The 13,344-nt window shown below is 51.3% G+C and overlaps 1 protein-coding gene and 1 long non-coding RNA gene across 3 annotated transcripts; one reads left to right on the top strand and one right to left on the bottom strand.

The window, feature by feature from the left end:
- Positions 1 to 3,300: 3,300 nt before the first annotated feature.
- Positions 3,301 to 6,690, bottom strand: LOC110130003 (uncharacterized). 2 transcript variants are annotated; one of them, XR_002311689.2, is made up of 3 exons: positions 3,976 to 6,690; positions 3,826 to 3,902; positions 3,301 to 3,447 (listed from the first exon to the last, which is right to left on the bottom strand). It is a non-coding gene; the product is annotated as an uncharacterized lncRNA (long non-coding RNA). The 2 variants fall into 2 exon arrangements; XR_011487241.1 differs by having other exon boundaries at positions 3,826 to 6,690.
- Positions 6,691 to 8,806: 2,116 nt separating this feature from the next.
- HES1 (hes family bHLH transcription factor 1) lies at positions 8,807 to 11,366 on the top strand. The gene is made up of 4 exons (XM_020881723.2): positions 8,807 to 9,219; positions 9,361 to 9,456; positions 9,695 to 9,782; positions 10,442 to 11,366. Exons 1-4 carry the CDS (start codon positions 9,112 to 9,114, stop codon positions 10,990 to 10,992), a joined length of 843 nt encoding a protein of 280 aa, XP_020737382.1. The 5' UTR covers positions 8,807 to 9,111; the 3' UTR covers positions 10,993 to 11,366.
- Positions 11,367 to 13,344: the final 1,978 nt, after the last annotated feature.

Here is a 13,344-nt window from a genome sequence, read left to right as displayed (position 1 = left end):
AGCCACACTCGGGGACTTTATCAAGAGACCTCTGTCAGTCAGGCAAGGGGCTTATGGAAGTCCAACCAGGCAAAAGGAGAGCTTCCTCTCCTCTACTTCCCATAATGTCTCCCCTAGAATTGGACTGGGGGGAGCCAGAACGCACTGTGATGTGTGCACAGTTGCCTACATGGTCAGAGAGCTGGAGATGTCTCCCCTAGAATTGGACTGGGGGGAGCCAGAATGCACTGTGATGTGTGCACAGTTGCCTACATGGTCAGAGAGCTGGAGATGAAGCCTGGGTCCTTGGTTCTTTCCCTGGTGCTACAAGAAACTGATGTGCTTCCCTCCCCCTCTGTTCTGAATCAGCCCGCCACCTCCTCTCCAGGACCACCACCCTCAGACTGGCGACAGAGTAGGATGCAGTCTCGGTACTGCCCCCATTCCCTGTCATCACCCCAAACAATTCCATCACTTTTTCCAGTCTGTGGGCACTTTTGTTATGCCTATAGCAATACAAACAGCATAGAACAAATAACTAGTGAGGAAAAGTGATGTAGGTTCCAGCGTTCTATAATGGCCCTCAGTCACAGACCCAGTCTCTTGGGATGTTCTGGGAAATTTCTTAGATGATTTCGGATGTTGAACTAGCCAGCTCAGCCTCAGTCCAGTAAAATCTATGATCATCAACTGCCCGTGTCCTTTCTGGAACTTGCTCAGTCACCTCTGGCTAAGTGGATTCCTTTCCCTCACCTCATCCCCCCCCCCCCGCCCCCGGCTTTCCACCACAAGAAAATACCCTTGCTCCTTGCCTTCCAGATTACTGCTCTGCTCTACCAAGTTGACAGTTATTGCCCTTCTCCCCTCTGTTCCAGTTTCTGGACATCTTTTTCTTGCTGGTGACTGAGAAAGGAAAGTCTGTTCTCTCCTGGGCTCTAAGCTCCCTGCCCTGTTTCTTCAGAGGCAGTATTTTCCAGGAAGCTTGTCTATTCTATAACCTTTGCCTCCAACAGCCCATGGTCTCCTGAACTAATCACTTGAATCCTCTCTCTGTCTCCCTCCATGGGCCTTCCATCAAGACCTTCTATGGAAGAAAAAAAAAAAAAAAAGACCTTCTATGAGGACAAAATGCTGTAATGAAGTAGAAAGTGCTCTGTCCACTGTCAAGTACTACAAGGCAGGAGGACAAGTGAGGAACTCTTTGGAAGAGACCAGAAGTTTCCAACCCCCCAGTGTTAGAAGGCTTGTTCCCTAAGGCTGATATCTAAAAGGAAAGTATATATCTCACATGCAAATACCATCTTTGTGTGTGTGTGTGTGTGTGTGTGTGCGCACTCAGTTCATAGTTGTGTCCAACTCTTTGTGACCCCATGGACTATAATCTGCCAGGCTCCTCTGTCCATGGAATTTTCCAGGCAAGAAGATGAGTAACTTGCAATTTCCTCCTCCAGGGGATCTTCCCAACTCAGGGATCAAACCCGAGTCTCTGGCATCTCCTGCATTGGCAGGAGGGTTCTTTACCACTAGTGCCACCTGGGAAACCCTCACCAGCTCTCTACCACTTGGGAAAATTCATTCTTTTTCTCACCTCTCCATCCGCTATTCTGTGTGGCCCCTGCGCAACTGACTTTCTGTCTCCTGGAACTTAGAAATCAAGATCGCTTCTTTTCTGGAGCTCACAGGGTGGTGAGCAGATTTAAGAGGGAATCACAGTGCAGCAAGCCTGGCATTTAACAATGCTGTGTGCTGGGCATAGTCTATCGTATGGCCGCACACCAGCAGGTAGCTCTGGTTCTCAGCCAGAAAATTCATCTCTGGTGGTAATGTTAGTCACTTGCTGCAGATGATATTTCAAAACATTCTTACAGATATAGCAGGGCGGGTTTCTGGACTGGTGAGCAGGAAACTTGAGCCTAATTCTGGCTTTCTCTTCCCTTTCTGGGGAGGTTGTTAAACCTTAGTCCAGTCACTTCTTCCAATTTTCCCATGCATTCAATCAGTGGACCCATTCAGCCACCTCTTAGATCTCTTCCTCTGCCTCCCTCAACCGTCTCTGTAAGCTGAGGAAAATAAGCAAGGATAACAATGACAGTGACTTTGATTGAAACTATGCCTTACACATTCATCTAGCCCTAAGTTTTATGCAAATGATTCTCCTGGCTAGCTGAATTGTTTTTGTTTTTTCTGAGGAATTTGATCTGATGTCAAAATTTGAACAGCGTGAGCAAGCCAAACAAATGCATGCCCCAGGTGTAAAGGGGCTAAGACTTTACCCCACCTTCCTGAACCTTCCAGAGGCCCCCAGGGGCATTAGGCCCTGTGTAGTTCTGAGCCTTTCACACACAAGCATGCAAGTCAACATCCATAACATCCCTCGGGAATGCCCACCTTCATCCCTGGGCTTGAAGTCTTGCCTCACTGCAGCCCTGCTCAGAGGGTAAAAGGTTAGCTGAGAGCACATTTGGAGCCTGCCTGCCATGACTGCTGCCGGAGGCCAGGCCAAATGTGGGAGTTAAGCTGTTCCCAGTGCCCAGCCCCCACCCTTTGGGAAAGGCTTTCCTGGCAACCATCCTCTTTCAGGGCCCATTAGAAAAGTGCACATTCCCTTGGTCCTGCTGGCTGTAGTCAAGTTTTCCAAGGTGGGGTCGGGGGAGGGGGTGGCATAAAGTATTACATTATGAGCAAATGCTGAAAGCTTCTATTTTTCCATCTTCACCCCTAGTTTGCAGTTCAAGGTCCTAGCTTGGCCAGAAACCAACTAGGCAGTTTTGTTCAGAAGCAGCAACTTATTTTTATCAAAGATGGAATGTAGAGTTGCGGTTGTTTCAAACGCCACTGCATGGCAACCAGGACTCTCACTGCAAGCATTCCTGAATCCTCTTCTATGGGTAGACACTTGGCTTTCTTGCCTATCCCTTTCCCCATCCAAATGCTAAGTGCAGAGCACAAGTGCCTCAAAATTAAGGGGTGTGGAGGGGGGGGAATGTGCTGGAAATTCAAAGTATCTTTATTACAGTATCTATTTTAAATTCAAGTTCTGATGCTGATCACAACTCTATAAACCCCACCATGGATTTCCCAATGCCCACCTCACTGTAGCATGCTGGAAAGGGCTCTGAGCTGGCTTCTGGCCCCCGCTCTGGCCCTGTGCTGCGTGAACCAATGTCTGGCCCTCTCTGGGCCTTAAGAGTACCCACTTATAGGTAGGCGTAGATAGCCTCCATCAGCTTCCTCAACCTTTCTGGGTCACAAAAAACTTTGAGATTCTGCTAAATGCCATGGACACTCTCCTTGGGGTGGGGGGAATGAGGCATTTGTTCATTGATTCAAAAAGTATTTATTAAACTTCTGCATGGAAAGAATTTCATTTCAGGGCCTTCACAGGCTCCCTGGGGGTTTATCCATGAACTTTAAGGTCAGAAATCCCTGTGATGAGCTCTGTTGCCGTGAGTGCATACGGACTCTTATCTGGAAGTACCATAATAATGATTCTAGTAAAGGATCGCAAAACCATCAGTCAGGCAGATGCCAGAAGACAGAGGCAGCCAGGCAGTCATTACATTATGCAGGTGATGCCTGGCTTCCCTCCCCTTCCCAGTGCCCCCACCTAGCACGCTCGCGGGCAAACACGCGTGCACACCAAGCCAGGAATGTGCTGTTTCTGGGCACTTGGACTGCAGGGAGCTGGCTACAGCCCTACAGAGACAAACATCTCTCTATCCTGGGCTTTATTTTTCTCACGGTCTCTGAAAGGGCTGCGATCAGGTGATAGGTGTGGGACTTCTCCCTGTACAGGTGCGGAGCAGGTATGGAGGGGAGGGGAAAATCCGCCCAGTGTGTACTTACTCAAAGCTCTTTCAATAGCCTTCCCAGGATAGCCCTTGGCAGGGCAGCTACCACGTCCCTGGCAGGCTGCAGGGAATCTGAGTGTGAGAAAGTCAGTCAAGCGGAGGAAAAAAGGGGGAAAAAAAAGCTTCAAGTCCTCAGGCAAAATACCTTTTTTCTTCTTCTCTCGCTCTTTCTCCTTTCTTTAGCTTTAAACCAAACCCACAGACCATTATGATACCCAGGGACAAAGGGGAGTCTCACTAGAGATGTGGTTATTTGTTTTATGGTTTAAAGTAAACAGGTGATGCAATAAGATAGAGAAAAATAACCCTTCATGGGGCAGAAAGGGAGGAGACAAACACAGCAGCCCCTGATTGCATCTATTGGGCATGAGACAGTGAGCAAGATTCCTGGTGTCTTGCTTGTCTCAAAGTGGGATCAAAGAAGAGACATCCTCTGAAGAAAAAGTTTAAATTTTCTCTGTGCTTTGGAGCAGGGAGGGGACAAGGAAGATGGAAAAATGAAGAGTTTTTCTAAGAAGAGCTTTCCAAACTGAAAAGGTTTATCTTGAGTGTAGGAACTTGGTTTTCCATTTGAGAAGGTGTAGAGAGTCTCCTGTTGGTGCTATTTTCACTGCCCAGGATAAAAATGCTGAAAAATAGTCTCTGAGCACATCTGCAAGGAGACTTTCTTCTTGAATGCCTGGGATGAGGGCTAGGATGTCATAGGTTGGTTGGTTTGTTTATCTGGCCTAGAAACAAATTCATGGCAAAATTTTGACCAACTATCTGAAAATATGTGTGTGTGTTTAAACTATTTGCTCATTCTACCAGTGTAAGCACTCCTAAAGTGGCAATAAACGAGTTGTTGATTAACTATTTGACCAGTGAGGCTTTTTTAGGCACTGCAGTGAGACCATAACTTGACTATGTTCAACATTCTCCACGCACCTTTGGGGTGCCAAATTCCAAGGAGAGGACAGAAATGGGAGAGAAAAAAAGGTTCTTAGGCTGGAAGGGACAGTGGGTGGTATACCTGGTTAGTTAATTAGGGCCCAAGAGCAGACAGCATTCAATGTCATAGAAGAGTTTAATAGAGGAAGTCACTGGCTCTCATAGATCTGGAGGGAAGCCAGAAAGGGTTAACAAGCTTCCCAAGGAAGATTTTCTTTCCTTGGAAGAATCTGGGTCAGAGTATTTATGCAGTTTTTAAAAAGTCAGATGCTGAGCAGAAGCATTTTAAGAAGCTTGCAAAGTTTGCATAGCAGAAAGCCAGGTAACTTCACAGGCTCATCACCTTTCACCAAGAAGATGTCAAACACACAGGGAAACTCCACTTTTTCAAAAGCAACAGACAATTTTCTGTCGTCACCACTTTTCCATCTGCTTAAAATAAAAAAGAAAAGCCCTACCCCACTGGCCCAGGTCACAGGTCAACAAAAGAGGCATTGTTCATTTCTTCAGAACATGGTGGGACACAGCCCACTCTGCAGTGTGTTAAGAACACACACACACAAACACAAATCCCAGAGAGGAACCCAAGGGGCGAGAGTAAGTAAACTCAGCCTGCAATGAGGTACAGATTTGGCTGCAGACTTGAGGGCTATTCTAGAAGATGAAAATGAGGCTTGGAAAATAAATAAGGTCCCAGTCACAAAGATTCCTTGGTTAGATTTCAGGTTGTGGGGGAGCACTGCAGTAAAGGGTAGCAGGTTTCTGCAAAACATGGATCACTGGACAATGTGCAGTCAACGCCCAGGTGAGCTGGTTCTAGGCAGGTGCTTCCGGGTGTCAGTCTACACCTGTCACCTAGGAACCTCCTTTACTGCCTTGAACCTCCTAACTGGGCCTTCAAACTTTGCAAACCACTCTCCATTCTTTTGCCAGAACCATCTTCCTAAAGGGGAAATCTGATGTCCCATTTCTGCTCAAGAGCATTTCACAGCTCTCCATTGTGTAAAGGTAAGTCTTTAGCAAGATGTTTAAGGGACTCAAGCCTTCTCCTCCAGTGGCTTCTTACACTCTTTGCCTGTCACAAAGCCTGGGCTCCAGACCATGTTCCTTGAGTAAAGACCTCAAGCTTCAAAGTCTAGGCTGTGGATCCCATAGGTACTGCCATCCTTTCCAGCCTCATGACTCACCACATCTCCAGTGCCCCAATCCTACCTATTTTTCAATATAGAAAGCACAGGCCACCTCCTCCAGGAAGTTTTTCAGGATACTCCAATTTATGAGTCAATCAATTATCCTAAACCTTCACAGCATTTTACTTTTATCTAGACAAATAACTGTCTCTCTTGAACCTAGGATCTACCAGAGGAATATATGGGAAAATAGGCAGATGTCAGCTTCACGTAAAAGTACAGTATCTCTCTGCCCTAGGCTTCCTGTGGACGAAAACTATTAATATTATATTCATCCCTGTCCCTCTCCCCCATATAGACCAGCAATAGTGTTGCCCATACAGACATGGTTCAGCGTTTCTTTTAGGTTCTCCTGATCTCTTGGGCCATCACCCAAGCTCCAAGAGAAAGGAATAAGAATAGAGGCATGCTTCCATCATTAATCAGAAAATCAGTCTGTCTGCCTCCAGAGCTGACCATAAGTTTCTTGCAATCTGCCACTGTATCTCTCGTGGTAATCCCAGGGTTTAACACTGTGTCTGGCACAGAGCATGCGTCCTGTAATGAAAGGAAGAGAGGGGCTTGCCCAAGGTCACCCAGAGCCAGGAACCGCTGAATCTCATCCGGGACCAGATCTGGTGAAATCATTTACAACATTATCTCAGTGGGGAGCTCAGAGGAAGGAAGGAATGAAGTGACTGAGAAATGTGTGCCAGGCCTCCGGCGGCCTCTAAGCCTGGAGGACTGGGAGGGGGTGGGGGTGGGGGTGGGGGTGGGGGCCGACATCAAACAAGACGCGCTCGCCTCCTGGGCTGCCCCGAGCCGCCTGAGCAGCTCCCCGAGCTCCTAGGCGCAGGAAGGGCGGAAGGGGTGGGGGCGCGGGGGCCGGCGACCCGGGCAGGCCGGCGAGCGGTAGGGAGGCGGCGGGGGCGACAGCGGCCGGCCGGGGCAGAGCGCGTCGCCCGCCCTGCGCGGCAAATCCCCCTGGGAGGCCGCCGCCAGAGCCCTGGCGCTCCCGGCCCGGCGCCCGCCACGTGGCACCCGGCGGCGGCGGCGGCGGCGGCTCCTCCCGGCGCGCGGCCCGGCCAGCCGGCAGCACGCAGCCGCCCGCGCCGCCCGCCTCCTCCCGGCCGCCCGCCGGCGGCCTCCCGGGCGCAGCGAGGGGGAGCTACCCGGCCTCCCTGGACTCGGAGAGAAGGCGGGCGGCGCGAAGCCGCTTTAACCGCAGCCGCCGAGCGGAGGCAGGAGGCTGACCCGGCCGCTTCCTAAGTGCGGTCAGGCATCTCGTGACCACGGCGGGCGCCGGGGGCCCCGCGGGGGGAGGGAGGGCCAGGGCAGGGAGCAAACAAGAAGGCCCCCACCCCTCCCCCGGGCTGTTGCTAGTGAGGCTTTCGACGGAGTTAAAACCTCAAGCCCGAAATCTGGGGTGGAGGGGGGTTGGAATAATTCCCCACTCTCCACCCCAGGGCGTGCGCTCCCCGCCCGGAAGGGCTGACCTTGGCCCGGGGGTAGTTGGGGGTGGGGGGTCGGGTGGTCAGCGCCGGGGCTAGGCTCCCAGCCCGCCGCCCCCTCGGATTCCAGGCCCGGCGGGGGCCGGAGGAGGGGGGGCCCGGACACACACACACACACCCCACACGCAGCGCGCGCCAATGAGCCCAGGCCAGGCGCAGGGGGCGGGGTTTTCCCAGGCTTGAGCACAGCAGCTGCTATTTACCTTCTTGGCTTCTCCCGGAGACCAGGAACCAGCCCCCGCGCTCCGCCGCCCGCCGCCGCCCCCCGCCTCCCTGCCCCCGGGGCGCGCGCACACACACTCACACACGCACGCACACACACACATCCTCCCAGCCCGGCCGCAGTCGCGGCGGCAATAAAACATCCTGGCACGTGCTCCGGCTCCAGGCGCGCCCTCGCCGGCCGGCTGATGTCAAACTGCAGCTCGGCTGGTGTAGCTCTTAAAGGGCCCGCGCGCGCCGGGTGCCGAGGGTGCCGAGGCTGCCCTGGCCGCCCGCGGGGGTGGAAGGTGGGAGAGGCTGCCGCTCGGCAGGCCGCCTCGGCGCGCTGCAGAACCAAGAGGCGGTGGGTGGAAAGGGAAAGGGTGGCAAGGACGTGCGCGCGTCCTTGAGGCATTGCCATCAAAGCCCCCCCTTGTTAATCTTTCATTTGAAATTCCATTTCCTTTCTGCTCAGTTGGAAATTATTCTGATTGTTTCCTGGGGAAGCGCGGGGTCCAAGGCCCCCAACTCCAGAGGAGAATGAGGGACGGATCGGGGGAGGGGTCCGGGGTGGGGGCGGGGATCGAAAACCACCTTGCTCTGAAAAATCTGCAAATGTAAGATGGAGGCACAGTTTCCTTTTCTGCATGCAAAAGGAAAATTTTTTGTCCTTTTTTGCATGGTTAACTTTCACCCCCCTCCTCCCCCGAACGTGCGGAGTCTGAGAGGGAAATCACTTAGATCTTTTCGTAACTCACACCCTTACACACATTCCCCTGTTCTAACCACTGCATTTATAACCTTTAATCCTTGTCCTTCTAAACCTTTTAAAATATATATTTCAAATGAACTTATTAGTGGCAAAGCAGCTCTATTACATACGAAAGGAAATAAAGAGCAAAGGCCGAAGCCCCAAGAGAAATAAACTAGACTAGGGCAAACCCAATGCGGAAAAATTTCTAAAGCAAAGCCCAGCAGGGAGAGTAGCAAAGGGTTAAAATCCTTTTGATTGACGTTGTAGCCTCTGGTGCCCCGGGCTCAGGCGCGCGCCATTGGCCGCCAGGCCTTGTGCCTGGCGGCCAATGGGGGGGCGCGGTCCACGAGCGGTGCCGCGTGTCTCCTCCTCCCATTGGCTGAAAGTTACTGTGGGAAAGAAAGTTTGGGAAGTTTCACACGAGCCGTTCGCGTGCAGTCCCAGATATATATAGAGGCCGCCAGGGCCTGGGGATCACACAGGATCCGGAGCTGGTGCTGATAACAGCGGAATCCCCCGTCTACCTCTCTCCTTGGTCCTGGAATTGCGCTACTGATCACCAAGTAGCCATAAGATATTATAATAAACCCTCAGCACTTGCTCAGTAGTTTTGAGAAAGTCTAAAATAAAAGGGACATAAGCAAAACAATTATTTTTGCGTGAAGAACTCCAAAAATAAAATTCTCTAGGGATTAAAAAAAAAAAAAAAAAAGAAAATGCCAGCTGATATAATGGAGAAAAATTCCTCGTCCCCGGTGGCAGCTACCCCAGCCAGTGTCAACACGACACCGGATAAACCAAAGACAGCATCTGAGCACAGAAAGGTAAGGGCAGTACCTGTATTTCTCTGCACCCCCCAAGAAATTAAGTCGGGGTTGGGGGCTCCTTTCTCCCTTAAAATCGCGGGGAGAAATGGCAGGTCCCATGGGAACTCAAGCGCTCTTTTTTAAAAATTTTCTTTACAGTCATCAAAGCCTATCATGGAGAAAAGACGAAGAGCAAGAATAAATGAAAGTCTGAGCCAGCTGAAAACACTGATTTTGGATGCTCTTAAAAAAGATGTAAGTGGGTAATTCTGCTTTTTTTCCTCTCTCTCTCCGCCAGGTATTAAGAATGAAATCCCCTTGCCTGCGGGGTCTTCCCTGCCTGCACCGCATTCTCAGAGGCGGGAGAGCTGGGCCCCTCTAGCCGAGGTCTAGGGCTGTCGCCGCCGTGCCCGGGGGGGAGGGACGGACCCCCACCATTCCGAGGCCTCTGTCGAGGCTCTCACTTTCCTCCTTTGCCTCCTCTTCTGTGCAGAGTTCGCGGCATTCCAAGCTGGAGAAGGCGGACATTCTGGAAATGACAGTGAAACACCTCCGGAACCTGCAGCGGGCACAGATGACGGGTGAGGGCGGCTAGCCGCGTCCCCCTCTGCGGGCGTCCCTCTCGCCCCGCGGTGATTTCTTCCAGACTTCCGCCCGTGGTTGTGAGAGGCATTCAGCTACATTTTACTGCCTTGGCTCACTCTTGCGTTCCCACGGTCTGGGGCTTATTTATAGCCACAACTCCAAGTTGTTACTGTTCCGGAAAGGGAGGGAGAGAGGTTGTAGTGGCGAGGGCGGCGGGCGGCTTGGCAGTGGGGGAAGCGGATGGGGGTGAAAGGATTTAGAACCGTGGCGGTTTTTAAGCTGCGTGGAGCCTGGGGTCATCTGGTTTAGCACGCCCTCCTCGCCCGCTACCTAAGGGGAAATAAGGCTCGGATGGTGCAGAAGAGGGGGAAGGGCACTATCCAAGGTCACACCTCGCGGGGGTGGGGAGGAGGCAAATTTGAGGCTTCAGATCAGGTTAAATGAAGCAACAGGGAATGGAGAAGGGAGCGTCTCGGGGTCGGTCGCCAAGCTAGTGTGGAGAGGTGGATGGTTTTTCTAAACCCAGCCGGCTACCCAGAGGCAGTTCCGCGGGCGGGTGGTCAGGGAGGCGCGCCGCGGGGACCTCCCAGGGCGGAGGCGGTGGCTTCGGGGCCAGGGCCGTTCGGTGACCCATCCGCCTCCTTCTGGCCCGCAGCCGCGCTAAGCACAGACCCGAGCGTGCTGGGGAAGTACCGCGCCGGCTTCAGCGAGTGCATGAACGAGGTGACCCGCTTCCTGTCCACGTGTGAGGGCGTTAACACCGAGGTGCGCACCCGACTCCTCGGCCACCTGGCCAACTGCATGACCCAGATCAACGCCATGACCTACCCAGGGCAGCCGCACCCCGCCTTGCAGGCGCCGCCGCCGCCCCCGCCAGGACCTGGCGGCCCGCAGCACGCGCCGTTCGCGCCGCCGCCGCCGCTCGTGCCGATCCCCGGGGGTGCGGCGCCCCCTCCCGGCGGCGCGCCCTGCAAGCTGGGCAGCCCGGCTGGAGAGGCGGCTAAGGTGTTCGGCGGCTTCCAAGTGGTGCCGGCGCCGGACGGCCAGTTTGCCTTCCTCATCCCCAATGGGGCCTTCGCTCACAGCGGCCCAGTCATCCCAGTCTACACCAGCAACAGCGGGACCTCGGTGGGCCCCAACGCAGTGTCTCCTTCCAGCGGCCCCTCGCTCACGGCAGACTCCATGTGGAGACCGTGGCGGAACTGAGGGGCTCAGGCCACCCCTCCCCTTAAATTCCCCAAACCACCTCTCTTCCCTCGGGACGATAAACAGGAACTTGGACCCTGAGAGAGAAGGGAGGACTTTTGAGATTAAGTAGTTACTTTTTTTTTTTTAATTTCTAAAGTTACTTTTTTGTAGAGAGCTGTATTAAGTGACTGACCATGCACTATATTTGTATATATTTTATATGTTCATATTGGATTGCGCCTTTGTATTATAAAAGTTCAGATGACATTTCGTTTTTTACACGAGATTTCTTTTTTATGTGATGCCAAAGATGTTTGAAAATGCTCTTAAAATATCTTCCTTTGGGGAAGTTTATTTGAGAAAATATAATAAAAGTAAAAAGAGTGAAGGTTCTTATGTCTTAGAATTGATTATTTCAGAATATGTAAAAATGAAGGTCGTGGCAGAATTTGAATTACATATAATCTGAGAATTCAGGAATTGTCTCCTTTTGTTATTAAAAGAACATTTTTAAAAACCCATCAAGCCTTTTACCTCTGCTCCTTGAGCTAAATTCCATTTAATTTGTGAGAACCCATCTGTTATGGCTTCCTTGATCAATCTGTGGTCAGTCTCTTAAAAGATTTCAAAAACCTTTTTAGTTGCAGGTGGGTTCATTCAGTCCTGGTTCTCATCCTGGCTCCTTCTGAGGAAGATGGAAGGGGGCTGAATTCATGAAGTTAATCAATCCAGTACTAGGTGCCCACTGCACATTTACGGGTGGCTCCTGCAGCACTAGTGCCCTAGGGTATCTCACAAGCATCCAAGCAAAAAGTCTTCATAGCTGCAGCTCCAGCCTTCAAGTGTTGGAGTCTTTCTTTAATTAGTCAATTCTTGCAGCTAGACATTTTCTGTAGCAGCACCTAAAAGTTTGAAATGCCTCTCTGCACCCTCTTCAAGCAAGCTGAGAAGGTCAACAGATTCCTTCTGCCAAGGAACAGCTAGTTAGACTCCCAAGTGGAGCCCCAGTCCAGATGATTAACACCAGACATATGTTTTTGATAAGTTTCTGTGCTTGGCTCTAATAGAGAAAGCATGTGGAGGCCGTCCTGGCAAGCACACAGGCCATCTTCCCCTTTTAATACAAACAGCAAGCGACCCCATTGCTTGGTCATGCCCCATTTCCAGGCAAGATGTGGGCTCCAGATAGAAGCAAAAGGGTTGTCTCGGGTTTCAGCTCACATAACCCTCCTTAACAAGTCCTAACTCAAAGCGGACAGCTTTAAACTGTGCCAGGATCTGCAGGGAATTTCTTCCAAATCCCATCACAAAGGCTTGTCAGATTTTGTCAGATTTGGCCAGGTGTTTGACTGCATCCAGGTGTTGGGGAAATGAAAACCACGAGCCCAGCGAGACCAGACACATCAGCCGCGCTGTGGGTCTGGCGGGCGCGCCCTCCTCCCGCACCGCCGGCCGGTCCTCCCCCCACCCCCCGGCCTCTGGCCCCTCCCGCCAGCCTCCTCTCGCCGCCGCCCCCCCCCCCCCCCCCCCGCCTCTTAGAAGGGCTTCTGGGAGGAGAAGGATGAGGCGGGAGAGATCAATCTTTGAAGCTTTCCTAACAAAGATAAAGCCAACGATTTTCTGTCTTATTTCAAAAGCTTTGCCTCTCCCCTGCCTGGCTGGCCTTTCCCACAGGCCAGTGTGGAGAGCCGCTCTATCACTGGAATGATCTAGCAGACAGCAGTCAGTTTTCTACTCAAATACCTTCCATCCAGCTTCAGATCTAGAGTGAAAGATTTTAAAAATACTTTTAAAATGTTGGCTCCTACTTGCCTCATTTTGCCTCTGTGAAAGGTGTCCAACATACCTTCCCCCCAAAGAAATAGACACACACACACACACCCTTCTTTATCATATCATTTTCCTGCCATTTCTCTCCTGTTTAAACACAGACAATAACAATTGCTCTTTTAAGACACCCAACCCAAGCTCAAATGCTTCACTTGGTAAATCTGTCCTCTGGCTCTACCAGAAGTGTCCTGGCAGAAATAAGGGAGACAGCAGAATCTCATTTTTATAAAAATGCATTTATATTCTTAAAAATTGACACACAGTGCAATCATTAAATCAACTCAAAACTCAATCTCTTCATCTTCCCTGTGCTGAAGGGAAACAACTGAAAAAAGCGGATTTTTATTAATATCAAAAGTCCACAGATATTGAGGGGAGTGATGTTAAAGAAGTAAACATTTGTTCGTTTGAAAATAATTTGTACTTTGAAAGTGGTCTTTTCCCCCCTGAAATTTGGGTTTAAACTAGTAGATGAGGCATTTCCGTACAAAGAAAGGGTGGACCTTAGGCCCCAGTGGGGATTTTCAGGCTCTTCTGCCG

Source organism: Odocoileus virginianus, chromosome 4 (genome assembly GCF_023699985.2).
Source record: "Odocoileus virginianus isolate 20LAN1187 ecotype Illinois chromosome 4, Ovbor_1.2, whole genome shotgun sequence".
Lineage (NCBI taxonomy): Eukaryota > Metazoa > Chordata > Mammalia > Artiodactyla > Cervidae > Odocoileus > Odocoileus virginianus.
This window is presented reverse-complemented; position numbering and strand designations above follow the sequence as displayed.

Bases quoted from the DNA above. Each gene is read 5' to 3' on its own strand.
- HES1 (XM_020881723.2), top strand. From the start codon at position 9,112: ATGCCAGCTGATATAATGGAGAAAAATTCCTCGTCCCCGGTGGCAGCT. The intron at 9,220-9,360 runs GTAAGGGCAGTA...TTTTCTTTACAG, and splicing joins CAGCATCTGAGCACAGAAAG to TCATCAAAGCCTATCATGGA. The intron at 9,457-9,694 runs GTAAGTGGGTAA...TCTTCTGTGCAG, and splicing joins TGGATGCTCTTAAAAAAGAT to AGTTCGCGGCATTCCAAGCT.